Source organism: Haliotis cracherodii, unplaced genomic scaffold (assembly GCF_022045235.1).
Source record: "Haliotis cracherodii isolate W230 unplaced genomic scaffold, xgHalCrac1.p SCAF_4, whole genome shotgun sequence".
In the NCBI taxonomy this organism is placed as follows: Eukaryota; Metazoa; Mollusca; class Gastropoda; order Lepetellida; family Haliotidae; genus Haliotis; species Haliotis cracherodii.
In genome coordinates, this window is record NW_027266297.1 from 64,381,858 (window position 1) to 64,401,546 (window position 19,689).

The following is a 19,689-nucleotide window of genomic DNA, read 5'->3' on the forward strand; positions in this document are numbered from 1 at the left end:
ATAAGATTCGAATGACGTCAACAATGCCGTCCGGATGACGGAAATAATACACTGTTGCCTAGATATGTTTGGCCTCGTAGGTAATCATATATTTATTATCTACGAAGGCAAACATATCGGGTTCATAAAAATCGTATGTGCCCTAGGATTATATCACGTCACGAGACAACAGTGTATTGTTTCCATCATCCGGACGGCATTATTGACGTCATTCGAACGACGTCAAAGCTGAAGATTTTTGACATTCGACAATTTTGGTTCCGCTGCTGTTGAGACTTGCTGTCCTTATAGGTAAACACTAAAATTCGCCTCTGTATGTATAGACATCTTAATCTTCTTCGGTAATAAATTGAACATTATATTCGTGTTCGTGTCATACTATGTTTACGACACCAGTGTCTTAATTCCGATATATCCCGAGCGAGAGCATAAGGTGGGGAATATATATCCATACGAAATCAATGTGTAATAATGATTTCGCGCAGAGGTATTTCAAATACCATTGTTGACGTAATACAGAAGGCATTGTTGACGCAATGTTTTAAGACATCACACAATAATGACGTCACAACGTATCATTATTGACGTCATGTTGATCTTAAACCTAAAATGCAATCGTTTTTCAATAAATGGATTGAGTATGGAAATATTATAATAAGCATATACATGGTATGGGACCTAAAACTCCACATGGTAAATTTAAAAAATCTTCTTTACATAACACAAGGAATGAAAAAACGGCTATACAAAAAAAATCGAAATTTAGTATGGAGGGTGTTTCCCCCTGACAAACGCCGTAGGTTTCTTTTGAAGTTACAAATTGAGGGTCATTTTTCAATGACAGGTTTACTAAAGCAGAATCTACTCCAACGCGTTGATAAGAAAGCGTGAGTTTTTCTTAGTCGTTTTTGAAGTATGGTTAATTGTTTTCTCCTCGAGTACCAGTAGTTTATGGCCTTTTCACCGACAGCTTTGTTCCTAAATACAACGTAACTTAACCTCAGCAATAAAGAGGGCCACTTTGACACATTATCGATCTCGCTACCGGAGGAGGACAATGGAACAGCCAGAACAGCGCAGCCACACGTGACGAATCCGTAGCCCGGCTGTGTTTGGTTTCTATGTGCTGCTAGCCAAGCCAGGAAGCCATAATCGCGTCGGTCGGCCAAGTAAATGTGACCGAACTGTAGATAATTGATGAATTTGTCGTGAATACAAATGTTTTGACGATTATTTGAGTGTACGTCTACCATTGCGAGCATGTGGATATGTTTACGTACCCTGACAACGTGAGATAGTGAAACGGAGGGGTATGTTGAGGTGATAGACACCACAGGTGAAAAGTCAAGTGTTTGTGGGGAGAGAATGGGCAAAACAACCGACGGGCGTGGCATCGGAGTGACAGACAAAAACAAAATTATGGAGGAAGGAAAGAAAGACGCACCATCTACACCTGTCATTCAGAATGACGAGTCGAATAAACACGTCGACGTGCCGGAGAAGGAAACGCCGCGAGAGGAAGAGACGGGTAAGAGCGAGGAGCATAACGATAATGATTTAGGGAAGATATCTGTAGAAATTAAGAAGTCAATTGCTGGGGACAAGCCAGAGAGCATCAACCAGTTCGATTCAGTGTCAAATGACAAAGCTAAGAAACCTCCGCAAGTCAAGGACACCGAACTTGCCAAGAAACCCGATTCCAACAAAATGGAACCTCTGAAAACGTCAAATTCTACAATGAGTTCAAAAAGCAAGAAACCAAAGAAGGGGATATTCGTGTCCTACTCCCCAGATGCTGGGTTCTTGGAGCGGAGATTCGTTGTAGAAACGACCCAGCAACTCAAAGAAAACAATCTGGCAGACGATCTTTGGTTTGACAAAGACGAGAAGAACACGGGCAGTCCATGCTGGTTTTCTCTAAGAATGGAAGCTGTGGAGAAATGTCGAGCAGCAATCCTCGTATTGTCAGACAGTTACTTCACGTGCCCTGTCTCCGTGTACGAAGGCAAGGCGCTTATCGACAGGCATAGGATGGATCCCGCTTCCGTCCGACTCTTTCCAATTCTGTTCAATAACATAGAAAACAGCGAGGTACCAAAGCACTACAGCGGCATCCTCAAAGACGCCGTAGACCTGACTGTTCACGCCAAGTTGAGTCTGGCGGAGAAGACGTCTATCGTGATTGGTTCTGTGATGGAAGAGCTGGAAAAGTTCGCCACCCTCACCTCTCCCCCGACCCCGCTGTGTGCACCCGACGCCGAGTTCACCGGCGAATACAAACGGAAGAAGATCTGTCAATGGAACGTGGGGGACTTGCAGGAATGGTTGTTCAAACTCGGCATCAAAGAGTTCTACCGCCAGAGTCTTGCCGAGAACATGGTAGACGGGTTTCTGCTCATGTCGCTGACAGACCACGACATGGTCAAGTACCTTGGGGTGGACAGTCGAGTGGTCAGGAAGAAGATCATGCAACAGATCTTACAGACACTGGACAAGGAGCACAAACAGCCGGACAACTGGCACTTGCGAGCACGAGCTCAACGTGCAAAACCTGACGTGGTATATGTGATTTATGACCCAGCTGATGTCAGGCTGGCGCAGAATATAAAGGCTGATCTAAGGAAAAAAAACTTACAGGTGAGTAATTGAGGTAACTGTTGCACGTTTGGATTTGAATGCTTATGAGGTGATGTATTGTGATATATATCTATATTATATTTTTTATGTCCCCTCTGAAATTGTTGAAGTCATATAATATGTGAAATGTCCCAGCTTTCTTTTTGAGACCAAACTTGCACCCAGGGATAAAACCAATTGACGTTAGCCGTGAGTTTTTATTTCGAGGATGGTGGTATTAATCCCATAACAACCCAAGTGAAAGTGTTTTTTAAACTTATATGCTGACTTTATGCTTCAAAATTCCTTAAAATGATGATAATATGTGTACACATTTTTCGTAAAAAATAATTGGTCACCCGATTACAATGAATGAACTGCATAAACTGGTTGAGGGTTTAGTTGTTTATCCCCTATACAAACACTTAGGACTTGATCGGTGCCTTGATAATGTTCTCATGTAACTTGTCCATGATGACAACACACTCTCGCTGTTGCTTTTACATATGTTGAAGCCAGTGTGCACCTGTTTGAATGCATCTTCCAGAGGCAAGGGAGTTAACTGACTATACTGTCTATGCACAGTCCAATCAAAATCGCGCACCAAAATCAAAATCCGGTTCACAAAAATGTCGTGCAGATTTCGGTCAATTGCAAAATTTGCAAAGCATGTGCACCGCCAACTCATTGTCAGCAGATATTTTCCAAATCTTTTCATATGTTTAATCTAGCTGCTCACTTGATTTGATGCATGTCGCGATGTAAGACCCGTTTTATCACAATACAGATCTTGATTATCGATCAGATCCTTCTGACTGGGTGCTACCATTTTGTGTGAAACAAAGACAAGTGATACGGGAGATAGGATGTGATTTGTCCATAGGAGGAGCTTAGAAAGGACATAACTGGTAATAGCCACTGGTGGCGCTACGATCGAGCCCAGTAATTCTAGCCAAGTTCGGCAAGGGTGGAAACTGGACTTTTATAGCCAGTTAACTTTCTTGCCTCGGGGAGATGGACTGTACTAGGCAGCACAAGCACATCTGTTAGGAAAATACGGAACCAGGAACCATGGCAACATGCCTGGAAACCATGTCTGGTGTCTGGGTGTTTTGTGTAATGTGATTATCACCCATAATTTCTACATACTGAAGTAAAATCATTGGAAAATAATCAATCATGTTTACGATTGATTTCTTGATATAAACTGACACCAGCTAATCCTCAGTGAAATCTATTGACTGAAACACACACTGTACATGTACTAAATATACATTACTTTTTTGTGGTATAATTTGCCCCAAGAACATATGGTAATAGTTGTGTTGTTCGATAGATTGTGTCAGCGTGATCAGTGATCGGTAAATAATGACCTAATGGAGATGTACCCTGAAGACAGACATGGCTTGGTAGATTATATAGCTTCAATGTCTGACGAGCATTGTTGTGTGGGTATACCGTGACAGTTATAGAGATGTTCTCTGTATGTACTAGTGGCCACAGATCCCACAACTGATTGTGTTTAACTGAGCAGTGTAGGCGTCACCTGTCAACACTGATGATTCTCGTGACTGTTTTCAGGAAATAGATAGTATTGTTGTGATGTGTTTTCTACATTACATGATTATCATGATTATAGTCACAATGATATGTTTCTTTGTTGTTAAACGCAATATTCCAGCTATATGACCCAATCTGTAAATAATCGAGTCTGGATCAGACAATCCAGTGATTAACATCATAAGCATCGATCTACGCAATTGGGATACGATGACATGCATCAAACGACAGCGTCCTGACCACCCGATCCCTATAGTCGCCTTTCATGACGATGATGTATTACATTAGTGATTGACATTAAGTGAGTGTGATTTGTTTAGTAAACAGGAATTCATTAGTTGATTATCAGTGTCATCTTGTCTTGTTCGTACCAACTGACACATCAAGAGAAGCATTTTGATATAAGTGAGGTGAAATTGGGTTAAACGTTGCGTCCAAGATTATTGCACTCAATAGCGACGTGCATGCACGTGTGTGTGTGTGTGGCTGCTTGTACTAGTCCGGACTGATGCCGATTTATAGTGCTAGCTCACTGAGATACCATGCCGCAGTTCCGAGTCGACCAGTCCTTGTTTTAGCCCCTTAATGCCGAGTGCCAGACAGGGTAACAACAAGTACCATCTTTTAACGTCTTTTGGTATGACGTGGCAAGGGATTGAACCCCGGACCTTCCGCTCTGCTGGCGGACGCTCTACCACTAGACCATGGAGACGTCCCTTTGATATAAGTACTGTATAATAAACATGCTGAGATCAGTTAAATAGACACACAAAACTGAATGTGATATGATTATTTGTGAATTTGAGAATAGTTTATACAAATATATACGCTTGGCTGGTTTGTTATGTGTGAAATAATACATCAATATTACCTAGCTAGTTGCTACAGAGTAGAACATACAGTAACAAAAAAAAAAGCACTATTGTGACAAGTTACATTGTAATACTTTGCTACAAGATTTGTCCACAAATATTAAGTAACTGCATTATATATCCTACATAAATATAAATATAATAAAGATCCGGGTTAGAATAGGTCTTAAGCAATACGTGCTTGCTGTAAACACCGACTATGCTTGTCGTAAGAATGACTAACAGGATCAGGCGTTTAGATTTTGCTGTCATGGAAGATGCATGTCATCATGTCTCAATTGCATGGATCAATACTGATGATGACAATTACTGGATTGTCTGGTTTAGACTCGATTATTTACAGACCGCTGTCATATAACTGGAATATTAGTGTGTGCGGCGTTAAACAAACAAACATAAATATCACTATTACATACTCCAAATACCATGTACCATGTATAAATATTGCCATTCCAATGATATTCAGGTTTAAGTGTGTTGTTGCTTCCGCTGTTTGCCGAGCAGCTTGACCAGCATTAGGCTGTAAGCCTAGGCGGGGGGATATATTCAGTGTGTATACCATGTATACACTTGGCTATCATTGTATGGAACAATATGGTGTACACTTACAGAAGCATAATTGAAGTTATTGCCAGACACAATACTTGTAAACCATTCCTATGTATGTAGTGATCCCGGTTATACCATGGGAGTCTTTGAGGAGGGTCATCTTTAGGGGAAGTATAGGATTGATTTTATGGAAAGTATGGGACTGTATTAGGGGAATTATAGGAGTGTCTTTAAACGGCAAGAAAATTCAATAAAGCAACTGTACAGATTTTAATACTTTAAGGCATACTTAATCACAAATGCTTGATCAAAATTTCAATTTGAAAAACATAAATAGCGTAAAAACGATGATAAAAAAATGACATCATTCCCCCTAACGAAAAATTCCTCCATTGCGGGGAATCTCCTTACTGGAGGTTAAAATGGGTTCCTGGTGTTTGACGCTCATGACAATCGGACCAACGCCCAATCTGGCTGCTTCTGCCTCGGGTTTTGTGACACGCAAAAGTTTTTTTTCTGTCTGCTCATCTGTTTGATTACTGTATCCACAACATATGTCACCTTGGTAACAACACTGAAGATGCCTTCAGGTGTTTACTGAGGGGATTAATCCCTGACAGACATTTATTGTGTGGAATAGGGCCGAGGTCGGCTGGTGTTTTATTACCCGAACGGGAATTAGTAATGAGACTGTTATCACCGATCTTACATTGTTATCATAATGTCACAATCAAGGGTCGTTTCACACATTCAACGACCTGTGAAGATCTGGGTTAGAATGGGTCTTCAGCAACCAATGCTTGTCGAAAGAGGTGACTAATGGGATCAGGTGGTCACTCATTCATTCAACAATGTATGCAATGTTTCTATTTTTGTAGCATTAACAGAAATATCATAAACTGTATATATGTATTATGGCTAAGAATCACAAGATAGATAAACACGGCAAATGTAACAGCCAATGAAAATAGTTGTCACCGCTGCGCTGGTAACTTTAGGCCACGCCCCCAAATAGGTTTGTTCTGGATGCTGATTATGTAGTGTGTGATTTCATCACTTTAAAATGGATATATATATACTTTCTACAAATATTATGAATTTCTCTCAGTCAAAAATTGATATTCACAAACAAAGTCTCAATAATTTTGTCACTTTACTTGCCCTTTAACGGAGTATAGGATTGTATTTGTGGAATTACTGGATTGTATTTGTGGAATTACTGGATTGTATTTAGGGATTATAGGATTGTATCAGGGGAGTTATAGGATTGTATCAGGGGAGTTATAGGATTATATCAGGGGAGTTATAGGATTGTCTTCAAGGGGGAGTAGGATTGTATTGAGGGAAGTATAGGCTTGTCTTTAAGAGAGTTTGTGGCTGTAGGGGAATTATAGGATTGTATCAGGGGAGTATAGGATTGTCTTTAAGGAAGTGTAGGATTGTATTGAGGGAAGTATAGGCTTGTCTTTAAGAGAGTATGTGACTGTAGGGGAATTATTGGATTGTATCAGGGGAGTTAAAGGATTGTCTTTAAGGAAGTGTAGGATTGTTTTAGGGGAGTATAAGATTGTATGATGTTACCTTCATGCAACAAACAATCTAGTGAATGAGTACTTACTTAGTACTTAGCAATGACTTGATATTACCATTCTGCCCTTTTTAGGGAAGTCTCGTTCTAGGGATCATGGAATGTTTCATGTATTCGAGTTGGCCAGATTAGTAATTGATATCGGAGTACAGTGACATGGAGTGCAGGGACCATTTCAAACTCCAATACTTATTTGCAGGTCATGCTCTGGGCCCACTTGAACAAAGCCATCTTAGCACTAAGATGATCTTAACTCCCATACTTTAACATAGGCTCATGATAGTCTTAGCGCTAAGATGGTTTGGTGCAAGTGGGACCTGGAGTATAGCATTGTCACAGGAGGGAGTAGAGGATTTTGTCTTTAAGGAGAGTATGGTAAAATATGAATTGTGAGTAAAATGTGTCAGTTACCATGGTTACAAAATGTGTTTGTTTTCCAGGTCATACATCACGATGGAATGAAACTAGGCAGGTCGAAAGAGGAGTTCCTTCAAATCAATGGCCCCCAAATCGCCACGGCAACCCATGTGATTGTCCTTCTGACTGCGGCATCTACGGGATCACCGTTTGTCTTCCATGAAGTCCTGTTTGCTGATTGGTTGGGGAAGAAGCTGGTGACGTCTATGTTCAAAAATGTTTGGACCAATCTGAGAGTGTCGCTGAAGGCTGTCCTTGGTAAACTGAATGAAGACTATTATGTTGTTGTAGAACTGCAATTCACTATGTAGAGTTGTGTCCCCTTGGTGTGCCAGAATCCTGTGATTGTGTTTTTGAATCCTGGTTTGCCATGATTATGGCTCTAGTAGGGTGGGGACGGGTAACTCGGGTACTCCGATCAGGTGGATACTGAGTAGGACCCGGGTACCCTCAGGACTACCCGGACCCGTGGTTAGTCATGGGATATATTGTTTAATGTCAAAAATTATCTAGAACTCTATGGTTTCACTACAAGTCACTAATGTTCGCATTTCTTTCTGACTATGCACGCATTCCTTCTGACTTTTATATGTTTGAATAAAGGTAAAACTTCAATCAACTTCAGTGTTTGCATAACCAAATCGTTTTATACGTGTATCTATTACATTTTGCCAGGGCCACGGTCAAACAATTCGCAATAAGACATTTTGTACCCATCTCTTGAGACCTACAGCAGGTACCCGGGTAGGGGCAGGTAATAAGGGGAGGGGTACCTTGGTAGTAAATGTGGACTCATCCCAGCCCGACTTTCTAGGTTTGTGTGCACCATACCCATGCTTGTGGGTTTCACCAAATGTCTTAAGACCTGCTTCGCTTCAGGCCTTCCTCCCACGTCAAGCTGACATGCTGTGTTGATAGAGTTGAAATACTGTTCAACAAAACCTCACACTCACTCACTCACTTACTCATAGTCTTATCAATTGTCTTTAGTACTTTAATGATTTACAGTATATATCATGCATTACAATATGTTCTGACTAAATAAAATTATTTTAATGTGGGGAGGTCAGTATCATACATTTATTTGTTGTAATACAGCAATATTCTAGCAACATCACGATAACCTGTAAATTAGTGCATCTGGGCCAGACAAACCAGTGATTAAATTTATCAGCAATAATCCTTGGGACCTATTCTAACCCGGGCCTATTGATACAGAATGATCGAAGGGGCATATGTTACTTGATACAAACATAAACTGTATTCTACTATTTTCTAATGGTGTGTGATAGCTCCAAAGTTATTGGTAGTTTGATTGATAAGTTTGAATTTTGCTAAAAGGAATGTAAAAGTGATTCACTCACTTACCCACTTAACCAGTGAAGTTCTGGGGTAGAATAAGTCTTCAGTAACCCATGCTTGCTGTAAAAGGCGACCATGCTTGTTGTAAGAGGCAACTAACAGATCCGGTGGTCAGGCTCGCTGACTTGGTTGATGCATGTCATTGTATCCCAGTTGCATAAATCGATGCTTATGATGTCAATCATTGGATTGTCTGGTCCAATTATTTACAGACCACCGTCATATAGCTGGAATATTGCAGAGTGCGGCGTTAAACAACCAACAAACAAACAAACAAACAAACACTTTCCCACTTCACTGTTTCAGGAGAGTGTCCAGCCATCGACTTCGAGACCAAGATGTACACAGAGAGTCTGGATGTTCTGGAACACCACATCAAGCCGCTCCGCCGCGTTCCTGGCGTGGTCCTGGAACAGACGTACCTCAACAAGATGGCCGACGGACTGAAGCCGCTGGAGGTGCTTGCTGGCTGCCGAAGTAGGTAGTAACTCATCACCTGTCTTGCATCCGTTGTCACTGTCGACCTTGTGTTTGTATGTGTGTCATTGTAAATGCATTCCTTGTCAAGTCAAGAAGTTAGAACTTCTAGAGTCCCAATTGTATTATGTGCCACTTGGCTGTCTTCTTGTCCACAGTCAAATGTAGTGTGCACTCATCCTGGTCTTCCATGTGATATTTAGTTTTCAAAAAAGAAGCACACTAATGTCAATCCACATCTCCCCAAATACTGAGTCTGTTCTCAAACTGTCCATCCCTAGATCCAATTACCATCAAATGTGATAGTCCGACACACTACGTTCTTCTTGCATACCAATACAAGAGTAATTTCATCAATGGCCATATAAAAGGCAATGTCCCTGGCTGTTTCTTAAAGCATTAGAAAGAAGGGCATATGCTTTTGGGGATCAATTTGATTTTTTCAGTTTATTTTGGTTTGATATCAGCATATTTTATTCTAATGTTTAGGAGCTCAATTATTTTTTCAACATAAACATTTGCTAATTATAAACAATATTTTTTAGATAATTAAAAATATGGATATGTATTCTTTGAACTTGTCTTCAAGAAAAGGGCATGATAATATTTTTTCTACATTACGAGGCAGATGTAATAGGTCAGCTAAGTCTTGCCCTTTTCATTTGTCAGTTGTGCGAGTGATATATCTACTCTGATTCCATTGGTGACACCAGGTTTTTCCAGTGGTTCATATTTATTAATTTCTTTTTAATTTTCAAAAAGTTTATTTATCTAAAAGACACCTTTTGCCATTTTGCCAAAACAAGTTTATCATCATTTTATTGGACACCGCACAGCCATGTTTTTGCAGATATATATTTATTAAGCTTACACTTTACTTGTCACGTGTATTGTTTTGCTGTTACCATGCATTTTTTCAATTCACAGTAAGATCACTGATTAAGATGATTTGAGTAGGCATTTCCAGACCCACCTGCCCAATATTTGTGTACTACATTCCATCTCCCTGCAGGCTAGGGGTCTATACATAAGATATGTACCATTGTATATATGTATCACTGAACAGACACTATTGCACTGAGTCACAGCTTGGCATTTATAAATCACCGGCTTTCATGCACAAGCAGGAACGCTTTCTTTATGCTTCAGTTTTCACTGAGTCTGCTTTACTGATTGTCAGACAAAATTTCTCGGTTGAAAGTCCAAGTCTTTTGGTCCAATTTTTATGACCTTATTATTATCATTATTTTTTTAAACAGGGTCAGTGGTCAAAATAATCAGACTCGTGCTTTTATGATCGGTATTTTTTTGTTAATATTTGTAGACATGTTTTCTGATTATGATCTTCGCTATATTTACAGTTATGGGTCTAGATATGTGCAATTCTATAAACTTTGCCATAATGAAGGCATGCATCTTCCCGAGGCAAGGGAGTTAACTGACTGTAAAAGTCCAGTTTCCACCCTTGCTGAACTAGGCTGGAATTTCTGGGCTTGATCGTAGCGCCACCAGTGGTTATTACAAGTTATCTCCCTTCTATATCCCTCCTATTGACCAATCAGATTCCACCTCTGATATCACTTGCATTTGCTTCACACAAAATGGCGGCGCCCAGTGAAGAAGACCTAATAGATAATCAAGATCTATATTGTAATAAAACCGCTCTTACTTCACAAAGTGCATCAAATCCTGTGAGCACCTTGATTACAAAAATGAAAAGATTTGAAAAATGTATGTTGACACTAAGTTGACGGTGCACATGCTTTGTAAATCATGCAATCGACGGCACTTTACAAACCTGAATTTGATTTCCTTACGCGATTGTGATGCGACTATGCATTGACTCGCGAGACCAGCCATAATGTAACTCCATAATCCCAGCCTAGTTCGGCAAGGGTGGAAACTGGACTTTTACTGTCAGTTGTCTCCCTTTTCTCGGGAACATGGGTGGCATGCTAAATAAGTATGAACGTAGAAAGCTAATCTTCCTACATGAATCCATGTAAAGTTATATAGATAGGCTTATAGCCATATTTCATGCAGTGTCTATTTATTGAGGTTAGTAGGAGGGTACCATGTTGCACTCTAAAGACACTGCATGGAATGTAAACATTGCTGGCTTGCATGGGATTATAGTGAATACGTTTATCTCATTGTACTGACCCATATCACCTGGAGATATTTATTCACACGATTTCATCAGATAACAAGTTGAATGTGTGGTCATTTATAACAGTGCCTACAATAGAAGAACATAATCTTCATACAGATATATAACTGAAATTTTGAATATATGCTTATATTATTATAAGGTTAGCTTGCTACAGATATGTAACTGTATGGTTGAACAATATATGGTTATGTTACGGTAAGGCTAGCTTCCTACAGATATATAACTGAAAGTTTCAACAATATATGCTTATGTTATGATAAAGCTAGCTTCCTACAGATACTTAACTGAAAGTTTGAAAATATAAGCTTATGTTATGGTAAGGCTAGCTTCCTACAGATATGTAACTGCAATTTTCTAATGATATATTTTTCTCTTTTTGCTGCACAAATTTTAGGACGAAGGTGATGTTTTATAGTTTACTCATATAAGTATTCAGTAGTTCCTCTGGTTTCCTAGCATCATCTAGCCTAGATAGAGTGCTCATCTAGCATCTCCTCTCTCCACTTTTATGCACTTGGTGATGAAGATTCTGACTGACCCGTCACCTTCTCCCTCTACTGATTCCTCCTCCCTCTAGACATCCTGTAGTAGTTGCTTCGGTGTGTGCGATATTTCGCTACTTTCCATTGTATATCTCAGCTGCCAGTTACCATGGTTACAGGCTCCTAACTTGTTTTTCTGTAAGTCAGTTCAAAACTTTGAAAAATCTATGAATTGTAAGTAAAACTGCATATTTTTTGTGACCAGATATACAAGCTACTCAGATCAGTGAGAGTAACACAGTATGTGGTTTGACTCAATATGGGGTTCGTCTATAGTCCTTATGCGCTATTTGCGCATCTAAACAATAAGCACTGTTCACAGAACGTGTCATGAATCTTGTGCTGTTTGTCATTTGTCCACCAGTTAAACTGGTTGTAACTCCCAGTATGACACCTTTAGATATGGGCTGTTTCATCTTAAATTAAATCTTTACGAGTCATTGGCGTCCTGATCTTCCAACCCTAGCATGATGACAGTGTAGTGGCTGGTATTTTCCAGTGTAAGCTGAACGGCAGCCCACAGTCTCTACTCTCTTGCCTCAGTTTTCTTGCAGTTATTGCAAACAATCCTTAACAAATTTTCCTCCATCAAGAACAAACAGACAATATGAATTGATGTCCAGCTCATCAGAACACTAGACACTAGGGCTCCACACATTGTACCCGCGTGCGGAATCAAACCCAAGCCTTCAGCGTGACGAGGAAACACTTGAACCACTAGGCTACCCCACTGCCTCAACCGCCTATCTATGACTGCAGGACCACCTATGTAAGACTACAGGACCACCTATGTAAGACTACAGGACCACCTATGTAAGACTGCAGGACCACCTATGTAAGACTACAGGACCACCTATGTAAGACTGCAGGACCACCTATGTAAGACTATAGGACCACCTATGTAAGACTACAGGACCATCTATGTGAGACTGCAGGATCAGGTATGTAAGACTACAGGACCACCTATGTAAGACTGCAGGACCATCTATGTAAGACTGCAGGATCAGGTATGTAAGACTGCAGGACCACGTATGTAAGACTACAGGACCACCTATGTAAGACTGGGACCACGTATGTAAGACTGGGACCACCTATTTAAGACTACAGGACCACCTATGTTAGACTACAGGACCACCTATGTAAGACTGGGACCACCTATGTTGGACTGCCGGACCACCTATTTAAGACTGGGACCACCTATGTAAGACTGGGACCACCTATGTTAGACTGCAGGACCACCTATGTAAGACTGCAGGACCACCTATGTAAGAATGGGACCACCTATGTTAGACTGTAGGACCACCTATGTAAGACTACAGGACCACCTATGTAAGACTACAGGACCACCTATGTTAGACTGCAGGACCACCTATGTTAGACTGCAGGACCACCTATGTAAGACTGCAGGACCACCTATATAAGACTGCAGGACCACCTATGTTAGACTGCAGGACCACCTATGTTAGACTGCAGGACCACCTATGTAAGACTGCAGGACCACCTATGTTAGACTGCAGGACCACCTATGTAAGACTGCAGGACCACCTATGTAAGACTGGGACCACCTATATAAGACTGCAGGACCACCTATTTAAGACTACAGGACGACCTATGTTAGACTGCCGGACCACCTATGTAAGACTGCAGGACCACATATGTATGACTGCAGGACCACATATGTAAGACTGCAGGACATTTAGAATTATTCACCAAAGTTGTCACCAGCAAAGAGAAAACATGCATTAATTTGATATTGGGAGATAGATAGATATGGTGATTCTGGGTTAGAAGAGGTCCCCAGTTAGCTATGCTGGTCATAACAGGCGAGTTAATGGATCGGAGGGTAAGTTTGTTGACTAGTTAGCGTATTATCACACTCCATCGCTGCTCATTTTATCAATCACTGAATTGTCTGGTCCAGACTCATCATGCTGCCATCGTATAGGGGGAATATTGCTGAGTGTGGCATTAAACAAACAAACAAACAAACAAACAAACAGCTACAGGAACACTCTACCACGGTGGCAGTGTCTACACTTGCGTCTACTAAAAGGGTGTCCTATACATGCATGTATCCTGATCTAATAGGTACTAATCTCTTTGCGTGTGAATCTTTTAGATGTGACAAGTTGGAAAATATAACATAAACTATTCTCCATGTGAAAATAAGTGCTTTAACCATGTTTAAGCCCTCTGAAGACCCGGGATAGAATTGGTCTTCGGCAACCCAAGCTTGTCATAAGAGGCGACTAATGGGATCGTGTGGTCAGGATCGCTGACTTGCTTGATGCATGTCATTGTATCCAAATTGCGTGGATCGATGCTCATGACGTCAATCACATGGTCCAGACTTGATTTACAGACTGCCATCATATAGCTGGAATATTGCTGAGTGCGGTGTTCAACAACAAAGAAACAGTGTTTAAGGTGGTTGTTTGAGTGATCGTGTTATTAAGTTGTTTTTGTTGAATTGCTGTTGTCTTTAAATTATTATTTGCAATAACTGGAAAGCATATTGTAGAATTAACTGTTACCTGAGTTATGTGATTGTGACAAGTAGGGCATGTAGCTTCATGGTATGAATTATGGTGTTTATTACTGATATATCATATATTGACTCCGTGAAGATCTGGGATAGCATAATTCTCCAGCAACCCATGCCTGTCGTAAGAGGTGACCAATGGCATTGGGTGGTCAGACTTGCTGACTTGGTTGATGCATGTCATCATATCCCAATTGTTAAGATCAATGCTCATGATGTCAATCACTGGATTGTCTGGTCCAGACCGGATTATTTACAGCCCTCCGTCATATGGCTGGAATATTGCCGAGTGTGGTGTTAAACAACAAACAAACAAAACAATATATATTAATATATATTGACTTGAAAAAAACATCTTAACCAAGGCCATGTTAAAATAGCTTTAAATGACAAATTAACTCCAGCCAACAAACTTTTGAGAATAAAAATATGCCTAAGAAAATAATTTGGCAGCCCCATTTAAATTGAAATACTGTTCACAATGTTTGAGCTTTTGTCTTAATTTTGACTATTGCCGCTGCACTTGGGTTTGGAAACCAGGTGCTGCCTGGATATATCGCCTTTATAGTTCTGTGACATGTTTTTGACACATTTATCAGTCATGTCAAGGTCATCCTCAAGGTCATAGCCTGGACATTAGTTGGTGTGTAACCAGTTCCAGATGCATTCACTGTAGGTCAGTGGCACTTGGTACATGTCATCCACAGGGAATAGGTCGTGAGTGTAGGTCACAGAGAAGGGCATTCATAGATTGTCACTAAAAATTAAAGGCCTTGCGAATGACCTTGAAATACTTGCAACTTGAAGGTTAAATGCGCTCTCAAGGTCATATATTTCAAATTGTATTCTGTTCATGAGAATCCAAGTAGTGTTTGCTGGCTACATGTCTGTGATAGGATTACATTTGGATCACATCCATAGTGTGAGCATTGAAGTAATATTATACCTTCTTTGAAGGACAAGGTTACTAGAATGGTGTTGTTTACTGGACCAACTAGGGCAAGAGGCAGAGGTCTTTCTGTTTCAAGGTTGTACTGCATTGGGAATTTGTTTTCACAAATTAACAAGTTCTGTCTTTAATCCAGCGTCTTCCCGATGGCAAGGGCGTTAACTGACTATAAATGTCCAGTTCCCAGCCTTGCCAAACTCAAGACATTCTTATTACAGTTTTTGGAGGCATGGGACTTTCTGCACATTGCATTTATATTACCCTCCCCAACAGAAGAGTTTGTTCATGTTTCCGTCTATTGGATGTAGGTTTCCGTGTTTCATCTGGTGTGTTTGTGCATGTTTCAGTCTGGTGGCTGTAGGTTTCCGTGTTTCATCTGGTGTGTTTGTTCATGTTTCCGTCTATTGGATGTAGGTTTCCGTGTTTCATCTGGTGTGTTTGTGCATGTTTCCGTCTAGTGGTTGTAGGGTTCCACCTTCATCTGGTGTGTTTGTGCATGTTTCCGTCTAGTGGTTGTAGGGTTCCACCTTCATCTGGTGTGTTTGTGCATGTTTCCATCAAGTAGTTGTAGCGTTCCACCTTCATCTGGTGTGTTTGTGCATGTTTCCATCAAGTAGTTGTAGGGTTCCACCTTCATCTGGTGTGTTTGTGCATGTTTCCATCAAGTAGTTGTAGGGTTCCGTGTTTCATCTTGTGTGTTTGTGCATGTCTCTATCTGATCAAGTAGTTGTAGGGTTCCACCTTCATCTGGTGTGTTTGTGCATGTTTCAGTCTGGTGGCTGTAGGTTTCCGTGTTTCATCTGGTGTGTTTGTTCATGTTTCCGTCTATTGGATGTAGGTTTCCGTGTTTCATCTGGTGTGTTTGTGCATGTTTCAGTCTGGTGGCTGTAGGTTTCCGTGTTTCATCTGGTGTGTTTGTTCATGTTTCCGTCTATTGGATGTAGGTTTCCGTGTTTCATCTGGTGTGTTTGTGCATGTTTCCGTCTAGTGGTTGTAGGGTTCCACCTTCATCTGGTGTGTTTGTGCATGTTTCCGTCTAGTGGTTGTAGGGTTCCACCTTCATCTGGTGTGTTTGTGCATGTTTCCATCAAGTAGTTGTAGCGTTCCACCTTCATCTGGTGTGTTTGTGCATGTTTCCATCAAGTAGTTGTAGGGTTCCACCTTCATCTGGTGTGTTTGTGCATGTTTCCATCAAGTAGTTGTAGGGTTCCGTGTTTCATCTTGTGTGTTTGTGCATGTTTCTATCAAGTAGTTGTAGGGTTCCACCTTCATCTGGTGTGTTTGTGCATGTTTCCATCAATTAGTTGTAGGGTTCCATGTTTCATCTCGTGTGTTTGTGCATGTTTCCATCAAATAGTTGTAGCGTTCCACCTTCATCTGGTGTGTTTGTGCATGTTTCCATCTAGTGGTTGTAGGGTTCCACCTTCATCTGGTGTGTTTGTGCATGTTTCCATCAATTAGTTGTAGGGTTCCATCTTCATCTTGTGTGTTTGTGCATGTTTCCATCAAGTAGTTGTAGCGTTCCACCTTCATCTGGTGTGTTTGTGCATGTTTCCGTCTAGTGGTTGTAGGGTTCCATCTTCATCTTGTGTGTTTGTGCATGTTTCCATCAAGTAGTTGTAGGGTTCCACCTTCATCTGGTGTGTTTGTGCATGTTTCCGTCTAGTGGTTGTAGGGTTCCACCTTCATCTGGTGTGTTTGTGCATGTTTCCGTCTAGTGGTTGTAGGGTTCCGCCTTCATCTGGTGTGTTTGTGCATGTTTCCATCAAGTAGTTGTAGGGTTCCATCTTCATCTGGTGTGTTTGTGCATGTTTCCATCAAGTAGTTGTAGGGTTCCATCTTCATCTGGTGTGTTTGTGCATGTTTCCATCAATTAGTTGTAGGGTTCCGTGTTTCATCTGGTGTGTTTGTGCATGTTTCCATCAAGTAGTTGTAGCGTTCCACCTTCATCTGGTGTGTTTGTGCATGTTTCCGTCTAGTGGTTGTAGGTTTCCGTGTTTCATCTGGTGTGTTTGTGCATGTTTCCGTCTATTGGATGTAGGTTTCCGTGTTTCATCTGGTGTGTTTGTGCATGTTTCCATCAAGTAGTTGTAGGGTTCCATCTTCATCTGGTGTGTTTGTGCATGTTTCCATCAAGTAGTTGTAGGGTTCCATGTTTCATCTGGTGTTTGGATGTTTCAGCCGACAGCATGAGCTCCTTGCTGGGGACAGAGGGAGAACCCATGGTCTTTATCAGGTAATATTGTTTCCAATATCTGCCATCTATCTCGACTTAATCGTTCTTACATACAGATGTTGGCCACACATCTTCACTTGTACATTCAGATTATTTTTTTAGAATTACAGCTGTTAATGTTGTATGTGGTATTTTACCCTTCTTCCAGCTGTCAATGTGATATCTGTTATATTTCCCTGTTCCAGCTACTAATGTGATATCTGTTATATTTCCCAGTTCCAGGTACCAATGTGATATCTGTTATGTTTCCCTGTTCCAGCTACCAATGGGATATCTGTTATATTTCCCTGTTCCAGCTACCAATGGGATATCTGTTACATTTCCCTGTTCCAGGTACCAATGTGTTATCTGTTACATTTCCCTGTTCCAGCTACCAATGGGATATCTGTTACATTTCCCTGTTCCAGGTACCAATGTGATATCTGTTATGTTTCCTTGTTCCAGGTACCAATGTGATATCTGTTATGTTTCCCTGTTCCAGGTACCAATGTGATATCTGTTATGGTTCCCTGTTCCAGCTACCAATGTTATATCTTTCATATTTCCCCGTTCCACCCTGTAATATCTGTTACATTTCCCCTGTTCTAGCTTTGAATGTAATATCTGTTACATTTCCCTGTTCCAGCTGTCATGTAATATCCGTTATATTTCCCTGTTCCAGCTGGCATGTAATATCTGTTATATTACCCTGTTCCAGCTGTCATGTAATATCTGTTACATTTCCCTGTTCCAGCTGTCATATAATATCCGTTATATTTCCCTGTTCCAGCTACCAATGGGACATGCAGAGCAAGGTGGAGGAAATACAGATGTACCTGGAACGAGCAGGTCTCGTTTGTTGGGCCGACATCAGCGTGAACCTGCCTCGCGGCCACAGCAGTCACAGCACAAGAAGCAGCATCAACTGCACCAACTTGGATACAGCCAACGACACGTTACAGGGACAGATCCAACGGACAATGAAGTCATCGGCGGTCGTGCTCTGCTGCATCACACCAAAATATCTACAAAGTGACAACTGTGTGAAGGATTTAGGTCTGGCCGAGAACTACAACAAACCAGTCATACCTCTCCTCCTCCGCTTCGTCCCCATCGAGACGGCGCCGGCGCAGGTCAAGAGGCTGCTTCTACGGCAGAGCTACATCGACTTGAGCAACGAGCGACTTTATCGACAGAACATTGGTCTTGTTCTGGACAGGGTCCGGAAGGTGGTAGGGATGATGTAGCAGAGAGGATGCTGTGGGTGTCGTACATCCGTCATTTCAGTGGGATGGTGTTGGTGACTCTCTGATGTACAGGAATCGTAGATGTTCAGCTATGTGCATCCTGCAATGTTCACGTTACCTCAAATCTCAACAGCTTGTACATTTGCATTTCCGAGTGTAATTGCATGTTATGATGTAGATGTAGCTTACCTGTGTATATGTCTATACTGTGAAACCTTGTTTGCCCAGACCATATTGTTCCTAGGCTTCTGGACTAACAAGTTTCTGGATAATGTATCATGGTATTGAGTAATATCACTATGTAAATGTACTATACTACTCAAAAGAAGTTAAAGAACACTAACTTACTATCGTTATCAGTCATGGGGAATGTATGTTTACCTTCTTTTCAGCAGTGTATGTTCGGAGAGATATTTCCATCAAGATAGTGAGAAAGTATTTGTTCCGTATTCAAGGGTTTTGCTGTTTTTACTGTAACAGAAGGAAAACACATTTTTTCAAGTTACGGTAACCGTGGTGACTGGCGCCAATCAGTGTTGATTAAAATCCTTTGAGTCAAGTATCAAAAGATGAACTTGTG

General features: G+C 41.0%; 1 protein-coding gene across 1 annotated transcript; it reads left to right on the forward strand.

Annotated features, from left to right (window-relative positions):
- The first annotated feature begins 1,145 nt into the window (after positions 1 to 1,145).
- LOC139479147 (uncharacterized) lies at positions 1,146 to 19,305 on the forward strand. The gene is made up of 5 exons (XM_071261927.1): positions 1,146 to 2,637; positions 7,626 to 7,860; positions 9,271 to 9,441; positions 17,829 to 17,883; positions 18,653 to 19,305. The coding sequence occupies exons 1-5, from the start codon at positions 1,366 to 1,368 to the stop codon at positions 19,107 to 19,109; spliced, it is 2,190 nt and encodes a 729-aa protein (XP_071118028.1). The 5' UTR covers positions 1,146 to 1,365; the 3' UTR covers positions 19,110 to 19,305.
- Positions 19,306 to 19,689: the final 384 nt, after the last annotated feature.

Bases quoted from the DNA above. Each gene is read 5' to 3' on its own strand.
- LOC139479147 (XM_071261927.1), top strand. From the start codon at position 1,366: ATGGGCAAAACAACCGACGGGCGTGGCATCGGAGTGACAGACAAAAAC. The intron at 7,861-9,270 runs GTAAACTGAATG...TCACTGTTTCAG, and splicing joins GTCGCTGAAGGCTGTCCTTG to GAGAGTGTCCAGCCATCGAC. The intron at 17,884-18,652 runs GTAATATTGTTT...TCCCTGTTCCAG, and splicing joins GAACCCATGGTCTTTATCAG to CTACCAATGGGACATGCAGA.